The 21,155-nt window shown below is 33.9% G+C and overlaps 1 protein-coding gene across 2 annotated transcripts in view; it reads left to right on the top strand.

The window, feature by feature from the left end:
• Positions 1–851: 851 nt before the first annotated feature.
• LOC128241435 (uncharacterized) overlaps positions 852–21,155 on the top strand; it is a 21,007-nt gene continuing 703 nt past the window's right edge. The window contains exons 1-2 of one of the 2 annotated variants that reach the window (XM_052958356.1): positions 852–956; positions 19,608–21,155. The exon at positions 19,608–21,155 is cut by the window's right edge and continues 703 nt beyond it. In XM_052958356.1, coding sequence (XP_052814316.1) covers positions 19,611–21,155 — 1,545 coding nt within the window. In that variant the 5' untranslated portion in view covers positions 852–956; positions 19,608–19,610. Of the gene's footprint in view, positions 957–4,191; positions 4,325–19,607 lie in introns of those variants that run through there. The other variant, XM_052958355.1, reaches the window with a different exon arrangement.

The following is a 21,155-nucleotide window of genomic DNA, read 5'->3' as shown; positions in this document are numbered from 1 at the left end:
CATCACTGACCTGTTCTTCACAACTAAATTGTCCTCCACCACTTGACTGTACTTCACAGCTGCCATTGTTTAAACTGGAATATTGGGCTTTTATCAAATTCTTCGTGGAAAAAAAGTAATAAAGTAGAAAAACAACAATAAAATGTATTATATACGAGTATCTTTGGGAACACTGTGGCTCCCGTTTGTATTACTTGAACAATAAGCTTTGTTTTGATGATAAAACTTGAAGTAAATGTGAAGAAATATTCGACAACAAAGCAGCGGATGAGCAATTGCGGATTGAACAAAACACGCTATATTTTGCCATCTTACTGTTCTGCTGATATGTTGACAGCCATTTGGCCATTTTACATCGAAAACAATCTCGGATGTACATGGACGGTTGACTCTGTAAAAACCTTAACATCTAACTTGGCTGCAAGTAGATCGCGTAGTAATTTAAATTAGCAGTTAAAATTATCACTTTACTCTCAGGGATCATAATCATTCATGTCATAATATACTTCGATGGCAATGAATTTAGACTTTGTAATACTTGATAAACGTTAAACACTTAAATTAATAAACAATTAAAATTTTGCGAACTACTTCTACTTCTACTACGACATACAGCCGAGGTTAATTTCAATGTTATGAAGATTATTCATCTTTATAAAGTGATATATTTGTTTTCCTTGTATTTGCGACGAGCGAGGACAAAAGGCCAATTACGCTCTTTTTGTTCTAGCTTTTTGGATCAACAAGCTAAAGAAATCAGCTAAAGAAATTTTACAGACATCACGCAATCACCCAAAAGATGAAATGTGATACGTTTATATTTATATATATATGCGTTTCAGTCCTACGTGGAAATCTCACATTCAAATGACTGTGTATGAATGAAGTTTAAAATAATATTTCGAAATTTGATTAGTTTAGGACCAACGTAGAATGTAATTCTCATCAAACCAAAAGTGAGTACTTTCAATGTCTATTTAATTTGTTATAGAAATTTATCTTTTTAAAATATTCATTGATTTTTTCTTGACAATAATCGTTGCATAAAGGTATTATTTCTAATCAAGGTATAAGAACTACATGTACTACTTTAAGAAAAACATTCAACATTACAAAGATGGCTTCGCAATATTTTCTTTCCATAATTGAATTTGAATACACATAAATTTCTGATCTGCGTATGACATAATTTCACCTGTCATTGTTTGACACGAAGGGCATGCAGGGGATTTAAAACAACGGAACAATCCTGACAGGCGATATATTGACAGGGCCGGTGTTACCCTACCGTGAAAGTAGATTTATCAGTTATTCTGAATCTTCTATGTGTGACCACTGCCCACTCGCCCCCCGGTAGGGCAAAGCAACAATGTTAAGCTTAATACCAGTATATACTCATCTGATCCTTGGTAACGTTCGAAGGTATGAATATACTCATCGGATCCTTGGTAACGTTTAAGGGTATAAATATATACGCATCTGATCCTTGTTAACGTTCGAGTGTATAAATATATACTCATCTGATCCTTTGGTAACGTTGGAGGGTATAAATATTTACTCATCTGATCCTTGGTAACGTTCGAGGGTATAATTATATACTCATCTGATCTTTGGTAACGTTCCAGGGTATAACTATTTACTGATCTGATTCTTGGTAACGTTCGAAGGTATACATATATACTCATCTGATCCTTGATAACGTTCGAGGGTATAAATATACTCATCTGATCCTTGGTAACGTTCGTGGGTATAAATATATACTTATCTGATCCTTGGTAACGTTCGAGGGTATAAATATACTCATCTAATAACTATATACTCATCTGATCCTTGGTACCGTTCGAGGGTATAACTATATACTCATCTGATTTTAAGTAACGTTCAAGGGTATAACTATATACTCATCCCAATCTTGGTAACGTTCGAGGATATAAATATATACTCATCTGATCCTTGGTAACGTTCGAGGGTATAAATATACTCATCTGATCCCTGGTAACGTTCCAGGGTATAAAAATATCATCTGATCCTTGGACACGTTCGAGGGTATAAATATACTCATCTGATTGGTAACGTTCGATGGTATAACAATATACTCATCTGATCCTTTGTAACGTTCGAGGGTGTAACTCTATACTCATCTGATCCTTGGTAACGTTCGCAGGTATAACTATATTCTCATCTGATCCTTGGTGACGTTCGAGGGTATAAATATATACTCATCTGATCCTTGGTAACGTTCGAGGGTATAAATATACTCATATCATCCTTGGTAACGTTCGAGGGTATAAATATATACTCATCTGATCCTTGGTAACGTTCGAAGGTATAAATATATACTCATCTGATCCTTGGTAACGTTCGAGGGTATAAATATACTCATCTGATCCTTGGTAACGTTCGAGGGTATAAATATACTCATCTGATCCTTGGTGACGTTCGAAGGTATAAATATATACTCATCTGATCCTTGGTAACGTTCGAGGGTATAAATATACTCATCTGATCCTTGGTGACGTTCGAAGGTATAAATATATACTCATCTGATCCTTGGTAACGTTCGAGGGTATAAATATATACTCATCTGATCCTTGGTAACGTTCGAGGGTATAAATATACTCATCTGATCTTTGGTAACGTTCGAGGGTATAAATATACTCATCTGATCTTTGGTAACGTTCGAGGGTATAATTATATACTCATCTGATCTTTGATAACGTTCGAGGGTATAACTATATACTCATCTGATCCTTGGTAACGTTCGAGGGTGTAACTATATACTCATCTGATCCTTGGTATTGTTCGAGGGTATACCTATATACTCAATTTATACACTCAATGCAAACAGGTTTTACAAACATGAGGAAGTTATATATACAAAGAATAACGCGGCTTTTTGCAGACCTATAATGAATTGAAATATGAAAACAAAGTTTGCATTGATTTTGTAGTTGTCCAAATGACATATTACAAAAGTTCTTAGTTCTTCATTATGCGCATATTCGGTTGCACAGTTTGTGCATCATCAGTACCAATGTTATTCATTTACAAATGTGACATTCTGTAGAGAAGCAGTGGGACTCTGACGATTATAATGTGAATCACACAATCAGTCATATTTGCTAATAAAACATAATTATGTATAATATCGTCATAAGGAAAGATAATATGTTTCTTTCTAGGCAATCTGTTTATATCAACACGATTATATAGAACTAAATGTTTAAAACTACATCAGGAATACTTTCTTCCTGTACTGAGTATGTTTAACTACAGCTTACGTTAAATTATCAAAAATTGCTAACAATTTAAATAGCTAACATAAGTATAATCTTAATGCCTTTCTTACCAAGAAGACCGCCAATTCGTATTTCTTAAGATTCAATGGGGTACAATATACGGGTGCATGAAGACAATTCGACTCATTTAAACTTCAAAACATTTGTGTTGTGTTTAAACTGCTGCAAAAAGGGGATCTTCTTTTCCCAAACTACGCAGTGCGTTTATTTAAAAACACATTTGTTTCACTTCCATTTTCGTTTGGCAATACCGAAGTACCAAGCAGGTGTCTCATTATCAAAGAATGACAGAGGTCTGGGTTTGTCCCTATTGTTTTCATTGTCTTATGGGTGAATATAATACATTATACTTAGCTGTGTTATTATTATGAACACTTGTGTAGACATCATTTAAATAAATTGGCATCTGCATGAGTATGTTTTTTGAAGTTGTATAAAAGCACGAGTTTATAAACCAGTTACGCAGACTTAATGTGCGTACACACCTGTCTCTTTGATTCTGTTACCCAAATAAGTCAAAACATAACACACTATAAATCTGTACAAAAATATTATTTCACAATCACTGTATTTCATATTTAAGGTTACCTATCAGCTTCACTGTACATCATATATGTTATCTAAGGTATTATTTGTCAATTTACATTATAATTAAGATAAGATATCACCATTTACTTACTCGACGCTTTTAGAGTATTTTGTTCAGGCCAAATTTAATTGAAATTTAAGACACAGAATAATAGGTATCGTATTTCAAATTTCCTGTTTCTATTCGTGCAATAATTTTGGACGTTTATCGAATACAATAAGTCGAACAAGAAACCAAACACCGAAACAACCGCCAAATTCCGATTTAATCTCTTATTGTTTTAAAGTTATTTTGAACCTCGCGCATGCGCATTGGTAAGAAAAGAAAGAGTCGTTTGCGAGACATTTCTTTAGATCATTTGTATGAATGGGTTGATATAGAACTTCACAAGTGTATTTACATTCGTTTTATAAGGAAAACCTTAAAGGATAAATTAGTAAGTATTAACAATATTTGGTTTTAATTGATTTGTAATTCAACCTCTTCGTTTTGAAATGTATAATAATGATAAGTGATTCTGATGGAAATACGACAAAAGTTTTAATGTTCATATCTAATTTATAATAAAAGATTTTGACAAAATATGCGGATTCCTTATTGTATATATATATATATTATTTTTTTAATTGAAAAAATTACAGTCGAAAAAAAACCTAGTTGTGCATGAAGTAAGAAATGGAAGTGTAAAACGAGATACCTCCAATTCTGCGCTTAAATTCCAATAATTTTGGCCTAAAATCGTAGGGTAATAAATTGGTGATAGGTAATCTTTAATATAAGGAAATAAAAAATTATAGCATATATCATAACTCAAATATGAGATACAATGATGGTGATAGATAACGGTAAATATGAGATACAGTGATGGTAATATGTAACCTTAAACATGAGATACAGTGATGGTAATATGTAACCTTAAATATGAGATACAGTAATGTAGATTGTTAACCTTAAATATGAGATACAGTGATTGTTATATGCAACCTTAAATGTGAGGTACAGTGATGGTAATATGTAACCTTAAATATGAGATATGGTAATGGTGATCGTTAACCTTATATATGAGTTACTGTGATGGTGACCGGTAACCTTATATATGAGATGGAGTGATAATGGTAGCTAACATTAAATGTTATGTACAGTGATGGTGATAGATAACTTTTAATATAAGATACAGTGATGGTGATAGGTAACCTTAATTATGAGATACTCTGATGGTAATAGTTAGCATTAAACATAATATACACAGATGGTGATAATTAATATGAGATATATTGATGATGGTCGGTAACCTTAAATGTGATATTCAATGATGATGATGATGATAGGTAACGTTAAATATGAGACACAGTGATGGTGAAAGGTGACCTTAAATTTGAGATAGATTGATGGTGGTAGGTAACCTTAAACATGAGATAGGTCGATGGTGTTAGGTAACCTTAAAAAGGAGATAAGTTAATGGTGGTAGGTAACTTGAAATATGAGATACATTGAAAATGATAAGTAACCTTAAAAATGAGATACAGTGATGGTGATAGGTAACCTTATATATGAGATACAGTGCTGGTAAAACGTATCCTTTAATATGAGATACAGTGATGGTGATAGGTCACATTAAATATGAGATACAGTAATGGTGATAGGTAACTTTTAATATGAGATTAGTATATTTTGATAGGGAACCTTTAATATGAGATAAGTTTATGGTGATGGGTAACCTTAAACATGAGATAATGTTATAATAATATGTAACCTAAAAGTGAGACACAGTGAAGTTGATAGATAACCTTACATATGAGATACAGTACCGATGATGGGTTACCTAATATATGAGAAACCGTTATGGTGATATGTAATCTTAAATATGATATAGAGCTATGGTGACAGGTTACCGTGAATGTGTCATACTGTATAGGTAACTGACAACCTTAAATGTTAAATGCAGTGTAATAATTTGTTTAAAACGACCGCGCATGATCTCAAACTATTTCCTGAAGCGAGAGAATTGTATAATCCAATCTAATCTAACAAAAGATTTAAACAAAACATTATGAAACATATCCATTAAGACCAATTACATATTTGCTAAATGCGATCGTGTATCAATACCAATAGTAGCATTGAACGTTTATCGAAAACAATACGTTTAACATGAAACCAAACACTCCACAAAACATGACAGGAGTAAGTTTAATGTCCATACATTCCTATCAATCTAAGATATTATAACCCTAAAGTGTATTTCTAAGCAAGCCAATACATACATTTGACTTAAAAATTCTCGCCAATTTCAGACATTGATAACATTTAATAGTTTTACTGGTAGTAAGGTTATCGGGTGATTGTGTAAAACTCAATAAACTCAATAAACGATGTATATTTATATTGAATTGACGTGTTAATATTCCTTTAATTGCGATTTTTGGGGTATATTTAATTTGTATATGCTAAGATGTGTGATATATTTTCAAACTTTAATACTTCGACTGTTCTTTTAAATATATATGTGGGGGTATAATGGGCTTAAACAATTTTGGTTTAGCTTGTCGGAGCCAGAAAAAGCTTGTCATGTTATCCTTATATTAGGCGCGTGCAGGCAAGGAAGAAAAATCAGTAATTATCAATAAGGAAGAATTAGATGTACATATCGTTAGTTAATGCAAAATATATACGCATACATATTGACAAATGACACGAAAATCTAGTGTTGATCGGTATAAAAATATTTTACCTTTACAATGGGAAATTAACTACAATTGTTTCTGTAATATATAATAACATTTCTTCTATAGTGTTTTTTTTTTTAAATATTGTGCAACCAAACATTTAATGAAATATATTTTTTCATGTATCTATATGCATTTTAAAGTAGAATGCCATTGTTTGGTTGCAGACAACAGTTAAAAACAAGTCGGATTAATTCTTGTCATGGCGAGTTCAATTATGTTGCATGAAGTGTCTTCTTAATTCAATGATTAATTTCATTTAACCAATATTGTGTTTAAAAGGCAAACAACGAGTAAACGGGAGGCGCACAACGTCAAAATAGAACAAACATGATAGGGGCCGGGGCTTGGGCGGCGAGTTCATTTTAAAACTTTACTCCTATTTTTCTTTAGAAAATGTATCCAAAGGAATAGCACCACCAGGTCGTTGTCACTTAAAATTACGGTTTATCGGAAACTTGTCAATTATGCACATTGCAATCGATAAAGGTATTGTCGTCGATGACTAGATAAATCGGAAAGTTATGACTGCCAAAACAATGGTTTCTATGTATCTAGTTTAATCATTTGTTCTTTTAAACGACTTTCTTAAGATACTGAAGACATCCAGCTAATTGTTTACGTATTTTTTATTCAATACTTCGTTGTTAACAGTCTTGTTTGTGTGTAAGGTGATCTTAATTCATTACATAAAACTATGTTTTACCCAGATTATATATTTGTCATGTTTTGGTCAGGATTTGTTTAAAAGGTTAAAGAAAGGTAAATCAATTCCATTTAATGAAGTTTGTGAATAAACAAGGTTCTTATCAAAATATGAGTGAAAGTTCTTGATGAGTTTTGTGGTATGTTTAGAAAAATACCTATTTGGTACATAAGGGCAAAAATTATTTATAAAGGATTCACCTTATGAAATCTTGGATTTAATAAGATTATTTTGAGAAATTTTGAAAAATTAATTTTGACAGTAGTTTTGGATTTAAACAATGTCTATATAGTGTGTCAAATTATGTGGACAGAATTTAACAATACCATGATCAGTGAAGATATTTTTTTGAGATTCATGGCCATTTTACTTTATGTAAGGTATTTGAACATTCACATTACTTATTTAAAGTTATTGTCGTGAAGTTGTTAGTTTTTACAATTTGTTGTTGATTAAGAGTATTCCTGGTTTGCCCTTTTCTGTGGCGTTAGTTGGTCGTAGCAGTACTTAAATAAAACGGGCATGACAACATATGACAGACAGTTCTTTGGTTCTGATTAGCATATAACACAATACTTTGATCTTGAAGGACATCGTAGTTTATTCAGGGAAATTATAGTTTAAATCTTGCTTGGTGAAGTTTTCCGAGAATTCACTGCAACAGTTGTTTAAAGCACTTTGTATTTTTGCTCAAGCTTGTCGTGTATTTCAGGGTATGTTATATTTGTAATCCAAACTGCAACTTCCACCGCGTTATTAAAACATAACAATATGAGCTGTTTTGATTGCGTGTTTGTGAGCATTTATCTATTCAAAACGGTTACAATGCATTTATAAGGGTTGTTAGGTCGATCCCCGAACCTCGACTTCTTTATCAGTCATAAGGAAAATGATGCAGTTGAAAATACCGAGTTATGCACTGGACTATTTTTTCTTTCTCTATAATTATGTAAATAAACCCGTCTGTTTAAATGATTTTTCGATAATTATTGAGTCACCACATTGTGTGTGTGTGTGTTTGTGTGTGTGTGTGTGCGTGTGTGTGTGCGTGTGCGTGTGCGTGTGTGTGTGCTTGTGTTTGCAAATTGTGTTTGCTGAAAGTATTTAAAATTTAAATAAACGACCCTAACGTTTTCTTCAACATGTTTATAAGTGTTGTTTATTGTAATTTGTTTGTACTGAAACCATTATTTGCATTTTTCAAAGTCTGTCTTCATTCAAGAGATCCGTTTAACTGATGCGAAAACATACTGACATTCCAGACATCCATACTTATCAAAAACGTTCTTGTTTACAATACCTTAATTAAACAAACACAACATAGCTAGAAACATTTGAGATTCGAAATTAGATGATGTATGCTATGAAAATATATTTTTTTCTCCGAGAAATCCGCTATCCACTTATTCTTGTCTATCAAAACCATGCAAATCGCCTGGCGGGTAAGGTCCATGTCGATTTCTCGAAATAGGAAAAGGGGAGAATATTTTAGTCAAAATTTTAAAAATAGATTTGTCTCCTTTATTTTAGTATCATTTGAACAATTACCTTTGTTTTGATGATAAAACCTGAACTGAATGTGAATAAATACTCACCATCCAACCAGCGATTGAGCAATTGCGGGTTGAACAGAACACGCTGTGTTTTGTCGTATTACTGTTCTGTTGTTATAGTGACAGCCATTCGGAATTCCTCGGCCATTTTCCAACGAAAAAAAAAAACCGCGGAAGTAAAAGGCCGGTTTATAATGTCAAACTACGCAGCAAGTAGATCGCGTAGTAGTTTCTATTTGGCAGTTAATCTTAATGACTTTACTCTTCGTATGCAAGCAATAATACAATTCAAAGGCAAGCACTAAATACTTATTAATACACTATACAGGATTAAACAATATAATTTACTAATTCTATAATTTTGAAAATTACGAACTTCTTCCACTAATGTACCGGCATTTATAGGAAGTTGTTTTCAATGGAAACTGGCAGAGGAGTTCCGAATAGGTGACAGCATAGATAACAACGGGCGATAGATCAAGCATTTTATATCTTCATAAAATGGTTAATTGGTTGTCTTTGAATCTGAGACGAACGAGAACAAAAGGCCCATTACGTTCTTTTTGTTTTAGCGATTTGGATCAGCATGCCGAACAAAGCGGCTTAAGGTCTATTGCAGACATCACGTAATCACCCAAAATACTAAATATGATACGTTTTTATTTTTTTGATATGCTATTCAGCTCTACATAGAAATCTCAAGTTTAAATCATTGTATATGAATGAAGTTAAATGGTTAAAGATATTATTTCGCAAGTTCTTGTAAGTTTGATTAATTTAGGAACAACGTAGAATGTAATCCTCATCGAACCAAAATTGAGTATTTTTAATGTCTAATTCTATTTAGTTTGTTATTAAAATTAATCACTTTTCAAACATGCATTGTTTTTTTCTTGACAGTAATCGTTGCAAGAATTATTGTCACCCACGATATTAGAACTATTACTTTGAACGAAATATTATGTTATACCATTTAACTTCATCCATAAATTACTAGATAATTATGTAATGTTTTGATTCATTAAATTATGCTTACAGGATATCAAGAAGCATTGGTGTGTTGACATTTCTTTGGGAGTATTTTTTTCAGATATGAACATATACACTAAGGCTGCATATTAAGCCCCGTCTTCTGAGAACAGCTCTAATGTAAAAGTGTTTGCTCCTTATACTCACATTATTAAATTGATACACTACGAGCGCGAAGAAACATTTGTGTGTAACTCTGAATACCAGGATAAGGTATAATACCTGTTTTGTATCATGTTATAAAGGTTACAAAACACAACAACTTGAACTTGTATTTGTACGTGTTACTGTCCCTACAACCAAATGATGCAGTTATATGTTGTTGTAACATGTCTCTTTTCAACTGAGCGAGCCGGCCGTCCAATTCTTGCTTTGCTATCATTACCGTTCATCTTGCATTAACCCATACCTGTGTTTGTATGAAGTATTTCACGAATTGAGCTGTTCTGGAAACATATTTCACGCTATTATTTTGTGCAAAGTGCGCATGGATGTAACATCATTGTAAACGTATATCATACTTAAAGGTACACGTACATCTACAGTATTGCAACCTCTCAATTTATGGAGTTCAACGCAATCCAATTTTATGACTGTATTATCTAAATAGTTTTAAACAGGACACATAGCTGTTATTAAATTATTATTTGTGCTCACATACACAACTACGCAACCTCTCTATTTGTGGAGCTCGTTTCAATTTAATTTAATGACTGTATTGCCTAAATAATTTGAGCTTAGAAACATAATTGTTATTGAATTGTGATATGTGTCCACATACACAACTACACAGCCTCACTATTAGTATACAGTAAACTTTGAATGTTCTATAGTTCCATATTCTGATACCATTTCAAAGGGTTTTACAAAATGTTGGTCTTGAAATATATAAAATAGCGTTTTTGGTAGTCAAAGATGGCTAAAAATGTCATTTTATGTCTGTTGTCAGTTGAAATAAAAAAGAAAAAGAGAATCTGTCATAAGTTCTTTATGAACTTTGATTGATTAAAAATATTAGTTTTCAATAATAAATATTATTTCAATTAATTCCAAAATATTAACGCATTGATTAATAGAGCATTCTTAATTAACGTTTCAAACATAAGGGAGTGCCTAAAACAAAACATTCCGAGCTGTAAAAGAATCATATTGATATTTTGTTAAGTTTAACAAAGGGTGTAATGCACCATGAACATTTATTACAACTAACAAAAGATTGGCTGAACATGACAGTGAATCAATACCTATAGTCATACACTGCACCTACTTCAGGATATAATAAGCTTTACATTCAATATCGAACAATTTCACAAATAAGGAAAGATATAAGGGGATTTTAACAAACACGGTGTTCTCATAGGGTATATTTCCTAAACAGAACAAATAATTCTTAAGGTTTCAACTATTTAAGACCATGAATACATTCAGTATTACTAGTTATAAAATTGAGTTTAAATTTATATTATATGAATCTTAATGGTAAAATGTAACTGATAAAGACTGAGTGAACAAACAATACAATAAGACGGAAACAAAATACATATAAAGAATGACACAATGTCGAAGGTATAAATATATACTCATCTGATCCTAGGAAATGACACAATGTCGAGGGTATAAATATATACTCATCTGATCCTTGGAAATGACACAATGTCGAGGGAATAAATATATACTCATCTGATCCTTGGAAATGACACAATGTCGAGGGTATAAATATATACTCATCTGATCCTAGGAAATGACACAACGTCGAGGGTATAAATGTATACTCATCTGATCTTTGGAAATGACACAACGTCGAGGGTATAAATATATACTCATCTGATCTTTGGAAATGACACAATGTCGAGGGTATAAATATATACTCATCTGATCCTAGGAAATGACACAACGTCGAGGGTATAAATATATACTCATCTGATCCTAGGAAATGACACAATGTCGAGGGTATAAATATATACTCATCTGATCCTTGGAAATGACACAATGTCGAAGGTATAAATATATACTCATCTGATACTTGGAAATGACACAATGTCGAGGGTATAAATATATACTCATTTGATCCTTGGAAATGACACAATGTCGAGGGTATAAATATATACTCATCTGATCCTTGGAAATGACACAATGTCGAAGGTATAAATATATACTCATCTGATCCTTGGAAATGACACAACGTCGATGGTATAAATATATACTCATTTGATCCTTGGAAATGACACAATGTCTAGGGTATAAATATATACTCATCTGATCCTTGGAAATGACACAATGTCGAAGGTATAAATATATACTCATCTGATCCTTGGAAATGACACAATGTCGAGGGTATAAATATATACCCATCTGATCATTGGAAATGACACAACGTCGAGGGTATAAATATATACTCATCTGATCCTTGGAAATGACACGACGTCGAGGGTATAAATATATACTCATCTGAACCTTGGAAATGACACAATGTCGAGGGTATAAATATATACTCATCTGTTCCTTGGAAATGACACAATGTCGAGGGTATAAATATATACTCATCTGATCATTGGAAATGACACAATGTCGAGGGTATAAATATATATACTCATCTGATCCTTGGAAATGACACAACGTCGAGGGTATAAATATATACTCATCTTATCCTTGGAAATGACACAATGTCGAGGGTATAAATATATACTCATCTGATCCTAGGAAATGACACAATGTCGAAGGTATAAATATATACTCATCTGATCCTAGGAAATGACACGACGTCGAGGGTATAAATATATACTCATTTGATCCTTGGAAATGACACAATGTCGAGGGTATAAATATATACTCATCTGATCCTTGGAAATGACACAATGTCGAGGGTATAAATATATACTCATCTGATCCTTGGAAATGACACAATGTCGAGGGTATAAATATATACTCATCTGTTCCTTGGAAACGACACAATGTCGAGGGTATAAATATATACTCATCTGATCATTGGAAATGACACAATGTCGAGGGTATAAATATATATACTCATCTGATCCTTGGAAATGACACAACGTCGAGGGTATAAATATATACCCATCTGATCATTGGAAATGACACAATGTCGAGGGTATAAATATATACTCATCTGATCCTTGGAAATGACACGACGTCGAGGGTATAAATATATACTCATCTGAACCTTGGAAATGACACAATGTCGAGGGTATAAATATATACTCATCTGTTCCTTGGAAATGACACAATGTCGAGGGTATAAATATATACTCATCTGATCATTGGAAATGACACAATGTCGAGGGTATAAATATATATATACTTATCTGATCCTTGGAAATGACACAATGTCGAGGGTACAAATATATACTCATCTTATCCTTGGAAATGACACAATGTCGAAGGTATAAATATATACTCATCTGATCCTAGGAAATGACACAATGTCGAGGGTATAAATATATACTCATCTGATCCTAGGAAATGACACGACGTCGAGGGTATAAATATATACTCATTTGATCCTTGGAAATGTCACAATGTCGAGGGTATAAATATATACTCATCTGATCCTTGGAAATGACACAATGTCGAGGGTATAAATATATACTCATCTGATCCTTGGAAATGACACAATGTCGAGGGTATAAATATATACTCATCTGATCCTTGGAAATGACACAATGTCGAGGGTATAAATATATACTCATCTGATCCTTGGAAATGACACAATGTCGAGGGTATAAATATATACTCATCTGATCCTTGGAAATGACACAATGTCGAGGGTATAAATATATACTCATCTGATCCTTGGAAATGACACAATGTCGAGGGTATAAATATATACTCATCTGATCCTTGGAAATGACACAATGTCTAGGGTATAAATATATACTCATCTGATCCTTGGAAATGACACGATGTCGAAGGTATAAATATATACTCATCTGATCCTTGGAAATGACACAATGTCGAGGTAATAAATATATACTCATTTGATCCTTGGAAATGACACGATGTCGAAAGTATAAATATATACTCATCTGATCCTTTGAAATGACACGACGTCGAGGGTATAAATATATACTCATCTGATCCTTGGAAATGACACAATGTCGAAGGAATAAATATATACTCATCTGATCCTTTGAAATGACACAATGTCGAGGGTATAAATATATACTCATCTGATCCTTGGAAATGACACGACGTCGAGGGTATAAATATATACTTATCTGTTCCTTGGAAATGACACAATGTCGAAGGTATAAATATATACTCATCTGATCCTTTGAAATGACACGACGTCGAGGGTATAAATGTATACTCATCTGATCCTTGGAAATGACACGACGTCGAGGGTATACATATATACTCATCTGTTCCTTTGAAATGACACAATGTCGAAGGTATAAATATATACTCATCTGATCCTTTGAAATGACACGACGTCGAGGGTATAAATGTATACTCATCTGATCCTTGGAAATGACACGACGTCGAGGGTATAAATATATACTCATCTGTTCCTTGGAAATGACACAATGTCGAGGGTATAAATATATACTCATCTGATCCTTTGAAATGACACGACGTCGAGGGTATAAATGTATACTCATCTGATCCTTGGAAATGACACAATGTCGATATAAATGTATACTCATCTGTTCCTTGGAAATGACACAATGTCGAGGGTATAAATATATACTCATTTGATCCTTGGAAATGTTAAGTACTGTAACTCGATAAATAACTAAAGTTTAAAGTTAATTCATACACTCAATTTCAACAGACTTAAAATCATGATTAAATTATAAATACAAGGTATATATTATATCTAATGTTTCAATAAAAATACTAATTTTACAGATTTTTACTTCCATGCCAGTGATTTAACAGCACTTATTATAGCTTGTCTAGCTGTTGAATTCTTTTTTTTTATATTGTTTTTGCCCTGTCCGTCAGTCCGTCTGTCTGTCAGTGAGTCCGTATGTCACATTTCGTTTCCGCTCAATAACTAAAGAATTTTTGTGCCCAGGAAATTCATATTTGATATGCAGCCTGATCATAACCAGAAGATGACTTCATGATTTTGAGATCAATAGATCAACGGTCAAGGTCACAATAACCTTGATGTGAAAAAATAATTTCCACACAAGGTCGCTGGTACCTTAAAGTGAAAAAAGATATATTTGCGGTAACTTAAAGCTTATTTTTTCCACTCAATAACTAAAGAACGCTAGCACGCAGGAAATTCATCCTTAATATATCCGTTTGGCATGACTAGTAGGACCCCTATTAAATCAGAAGGTCAATGGTCAAGGTCAAGGTGACCGTGAGGTAAAAAACGGTTATCGCGTAAGCACTTAAGAAAACTTGCACCTAGTATATTCATAATTGGTATGCCAGTTGGTCAGGTATAGTTGATGCTCCCTATTGATTTTAGATCAATGGGGCAAAAGGTCAAAGTGACCTTGAGGTGAAAAAATGATTTTCCGTTCAATGACTTAAGAACGCTTGCACCAACAAACTTAACACTGATATTCCAGTTTGTCATAACTTGTAAATAACCCCAATTGATTTTGGGATCAGTAGGCCCAAGGCCAATGTCACAGTAACCTTGAGGGGGGAAACAGTTTCCAATAATAACTAAATAACATTTGCAACCAGGAACTTGCTTGATTTGTCACTTGGTCATGACTAGTAGATGTCCCCTTTTGATTTTGTGACCTGTAGGTCAAATATCAAGGTCACCTTGAGATGGTAATGACAAGTACCTTACCTCAATTAATCATCAGGCCAGTAAGTAAAAGTTCAAGGTGACTTCAAGGTAAAAATATGGTTTTAACTGAATAAATAAAGAACACTTTGGCCCATAAGCTTCATACTGGGTTTGTTTCATGTTGGTCTTGCTTAGTAGATGCCCCCTATTGCTTTTGAGGTCAATAGGTCGAGTGTCCAGTGACCTTCGGGTAAAAAAACAATTTGTTGATAACCATACCGTACATCACACGTATTCACGCTCATTTACTAAAGAACGCTTGGCCTAAGAAATTCCCTACTTTCCCCAAGAACTTCATTTGTGATGTACAGCTTGGTCATAACCAGGAGATGACCCTTATGTTTGTTCGTCTCCAGTCCAAACGTACAAATATCATGTCATCATTGATTCTCTCTCACTAACAACCACATAATGGGGGAGACGAGCGCTTTTAAAAAAGAACAACATGCAATCTCTAGTTTACTTGGTCAAATCATTATAAGCCTTGTGCCTGAAATTAATTAAATACTATCCGGCCCTTAAATACGTTCAGATATTTGATGATAATTATTTTATTTTGGGTCTGTCATCATCATTGTTATTGAAGCAGTGTCAGGTCTACTTTCACGCATATTTTCAGCTGAAATATGAAAAAAGTATCTTACGTTGAGGTATACAAGACAGTCCCCTGTTATGGTTGAATAATACAATCTTACAGCTTTGCTAAAGTCATGTTTAAAATTCTACGGCATGTACCATTTGCCGCCACAAGGGCGTACACTACAATGCGAGCTGTTTTATGTATGTATGCGTGTGTGTGTACGTGTCTGCATGCATGCGTGCGTGTGTGAGCATTCATCTATTCAAAACAATTACATTGCATTAACATGATCTCTGGATAGCGTATTAGTAGGCGCACTCGATTCAATTCAAGGCGCCAAGGGTTCGATTCCCGGCCTGTGTTCATGTGATTTCGGTTTGTGATCACCAGGCCGAAAGAGTGCATTTTCTTTTAACAAGTTGGTTTTCCATACATCACAAAACCTCAATATCGCGTTAAATCATGCCAACGAGAGTGATTAGTATAAATGTTCTTAAAGCTATTTGTATGGGTATTTTAAACAAATAGTTTAAATCCCTATTTCCTGTTATTATTTTATTACTAACACAAACAAAACATGGACCATTAACATATCTACTATTCCTCCTCAACTTTTATGAAAGTGAACCTAGGCCACACCAAATTGATATTTCTGCGGATTTACCGCTCCTATTTTTTTGAAAATGTAAAAACAAATATTTTATTTTTTTGTGCGTCCGCTCCAATATCTTATGTTCCAAGATTTTTTTTTGGTAATAATTGTTTGAAAGGCTACAAAATAATCAATTATAATTTTCAAAGCCAGTTTTAGTGTTTTTGCAAAGGGAAGTTACCCCGATGTGCGGTGTTATAGACTGCATATCGATTGGTTTAGCATTGGTTTCAATAAATTCAATCAAAATGGTGGCTTCCGGTATAAACATTATAGCTCGAATTTCGTTGGAAATGTAATCTTATTTTTGATCATGAATGTGTTATGACCATACTATAAGTCAATTTCATCGTTTCATAGCTATAATATCGCGTTATAAGTAATTCGTTTTGGATGGAAATCGCAATGATGAACAATGACTCAATTAAATAGTATTTGATTCATGTCATAATACCAGTGACCAGAATTTTACCTTATAGCGTCGATGCTGAAGAAGAAACCTTCACTTGAGAGGAACATGATTCATTGTTAGGTCTAAATTGATATATCAACGTCATTTTTGACCATATTCTGACAAAACAAAAGTTTCGAACAAATAGCTATTCATAAGTATCATATTACCAATGGTCCGGATAGACCAAAAAAAGGTAAAAAAAGCCTAACCTATGTTTATGGCTACCAGACAAATCAGCCCCTTACCAATCGGCCCCTAGTTTAAAACGGTTTCCTTTACGGCCCCGTCCTGTTAACGTTTCGCCCTCTGATTACGGAGATGTTTCGATCCTTATTTTTATTTTTTGTTTATTATTTTTAAATGTAAGAAAACCCCATAACATTTCATTTCATTTAAAGTTTTCATGCTTTGAAGTAATCACCTCTGAAGATGTCCTTTAATATGAATAATAATTAATGAAAACAGAAATCAGATGTCTATTTGTCTAATTTATGTCTATTAGTGAATTTACAGATTCCATGTACAACTTCTTTTGAAATAAAATTTGACAATTTTTATATTTTTCTTTATATTCAAAACAAAAGAAATAAAAATTAAGCGACAGAAATGTCTCTGTTGAAAATTAGTAAGGGGCCGAAAAGTCTCGAGACAATTTTATTATGGCCACGAAATGGCAGGGCCGAAACGTCTTTGGGGCCGATGTGGTAAGAGGCCGATTTATCTCGCTCCCCTTTGAAAAAACTCTTATACTTTTCATTTCGATAAACACATGCCATTGCATTTACAGTGATAATCAAAACAAAGTCAAGAAATTTAAATATATACGGAGTCTGATATTTGATGAAAGCAGTGTAAAACATCATTTTTTAAATATCCGAAATCAATCCCAATGAATAAGTTTTCCCAATAGTATTTAGATGTTCAGTTCAAGATTGCATTCAAATGGGTTTAAGTGCAATTTGATAGAATATTCTCTTATTTATATTGATTATAAGAAAAAGCTATTTTCGCTCTTCGCTCGCTTCAGTTCCTGCAATTATTTAATTTTTCGCTCGCTCGCTTTTTTTTTGGGGGGAGGGGGGGGGGGGGGGGGCAAAAATCCGAGGAACGAAATATTAATTTGTTGTGGCCCTATCTGTTTCAGATGAGTATCATATGAATATTTAGTCAATACAGTGGAATGCTATAATACACCTTTGTGTATGAATAGGTTGAATTTCACCAGGTTATTTATATTTGGATCGTTAAGGAAAGACGTTCACATCTCACATTTAATAAAGGATAAATATGTGAGTATAAGTCCGGATTGTTTGGCTAGTAATATTCTAGATATCCGGAACTGTAACAGTATATCTATATGAAATATACATGATATATATTTTCACAAATTATAAGTGTCCCTTAAATAGAGGTTAAGGTAGTGCATTTGTGTTACAGATTGTCATTCGCGCACAATCTACATGTACTTATGTGTCTTTTGGTTTCGTCAACGAAAACGGTGGATTAACGTTTTATCTGGCATCCATACATTCTAACAGCGTTTTTTTTAAAAAAGATAACGCACAGAGTCAAATTTGCTTAACAGGCATTAACAAAGTCTTAATTAGAAGAAGTTATACTATAACTGTTTTATTGCACTCCTTGAAATATTTGCTAGCTGAGCCGTATATATTCAATTTTTGAATGTCGGTCTTGTTTAAAACAATGTAGGCATGGAAAAGGTATTTTAATGCACCTCGATGAGATAGTTATTTTATCTACATACACAAATTTAATGCAAAGATTGTGTTCTTCTTATTTTATTTCAACATATTCAGGAAAAGAAGTACAAAATTTGTTTAATTTTTTGGTAAATTCTACTTTTACCATTCTTATACAAGCTCTGTCTGAGATTTCCAAAATAGTATTATATTTGTACAACGAACATAAATAAACTTATAATGAAGCAATGTAACCGTGACCAATATACCATACTGATTATTCTAATAAGATGACACACCTGAAATATGTCAGGATGTGTTATCACTTCAGTCACAGGCCCTTCTATAATTATATTCGTTACTCTACTCAATACTATGTATGAGTTGTTGCAGCCAGGTTATATAAACTATGTAGGATTTATTGAAAGAGTGAAAAAAGACATTCGTATCTTTCGAGGTAATATGAAATCTTGAAATAAATAGAAATTATACTACGTAAAATTTTCCTTTGGTTATTTGCATAATTGCCATCTATTTCAGATAATGTGCGAAGCGTTAGAGGATTCTCGGGCATGGTCTCTAAGAGTATCCCGGGCCTTAGATGACATCGGGGTCACCAGACGCATGGTCGCCAGGAGGAGGAGGACGTGGCTTAGGAGAGAGGCAGTCAAAACACTGTGTCTTGCATTATTGGGTTTAGATATGACAGAGTACTATTTCGGAAGTCAGAGTGAAGGAACTACTACTCTAGGAATGATCTCTGATGTTGATATATTACACAGTATACACATTTTTCCAGTACTGTTAGACTCGAGTGAATGGCACTATGGGAAGTATAATTTACTTGTCAAAAAGACTGAGGGGTCCCCGCCTCAACACTGTAACCTCCAGATACTGAGGCAAGACTGCCCTCTGCCAATAACAAACGTTATTATGCCTGATGATATGATTGATTGTGAGGGCAATGTGTTCCTGCGAAATGATGAAGGGGATAATATACAACAAAACCTAGTTGGAGTGAAGCTGATATCGCATGGACCATCGAGAAGTTTTGGTGACGATGTTGACTCGGTTAGTGCATTTCCGTGTGCTAGGTTACCAGCAGAGTGTCAGTTCCTCTTTTACAGACCCCGCCCTGGACATTGGCCCACACCTGACATGTTGGTACAGGCAAGTCAGTTTCCAGTATTTCTTGTGAAGCAAGGCTACCCTGACAGTCCTTATCATCAACGGTTACTTGAATGGAGATTTTCTACTTCCCTCATGGAACGGGTACTTGTATTTAGTTTCAATATAAATCAAATTAAAGTGTATGTGCTGTTAAAAATGATAAGGAAATCATTTCTAAAGCATTTCGTAGGAGACAATCTCAGCACATTTCACATTAAGACAGCCATGATGTTCACCATAGAGAGCTATCCGCCTGACATATGGAGAGAGGAAAACGTTGTACAGTGCGCCCTCTACTGCCTGACCACACTCTTCCGGTGGCTAAAACTAGGCTACTGTCCACATTTCACAATCTCCGGGGTGAACCTGTTTGTGGGAAAACTGGGTAGACCTGAAATACACACCCTGCTGTCAGTTGTTGCTGACATCATGTGTGACAACCTCAGTTGTCTAACTTTGATACAAATGGATGAATTAGGGGCCAGATTGCAACCGATAACACGAGCGTTTCCTGGTAAATCGCGATATGAGATAAACATGAAAATATGTGAACATATGTGTAGGCAGTTTTGTTCTACCACTGAATATTTGCTACGCAAATTTCCAAATGGAATGGTAACATTGAGCAATCTTTACAATGATTTTATTAGTCTCAACATTCTTAACGACATACTCTGTGAACCGAGCTTGGAGAAAGAAGCAACAACAATAATATCACGGTTTGTTGCAAACATATTAGCATCTGCCCTGGCTTCTGAGAAGTTACGCCTTAATCAGCCAATTACAGGTGATATAATGCAGCTGTACTCTCTGTCCTTTGAATCTGACTTACTGTCCAGCAGGCTAAAGTTTGCCTCTATGTTGTACTGTAGCGGACAGTATGAGGCAGCAGCTTCAGTGCTTAGTTACTGTGAGGGC

Source organism: Mya arenaria, chromosome 7 (assembly GCF_026914265.1).
Source record: "Mya arenaria isolate MELC-2E11 chromosome 7, ASM2691426v1".
In the NCBI taxonomy this organism is placed as follows: domain Eukaryota; kingdom Metazoa; phylum Mollusca; class Bivalvia; order Myida; family Myidae; genus Mya; species Mya arenaria.
This window is presented reverse-complemented; position numbering and strand designations above follow the sequence as displayed.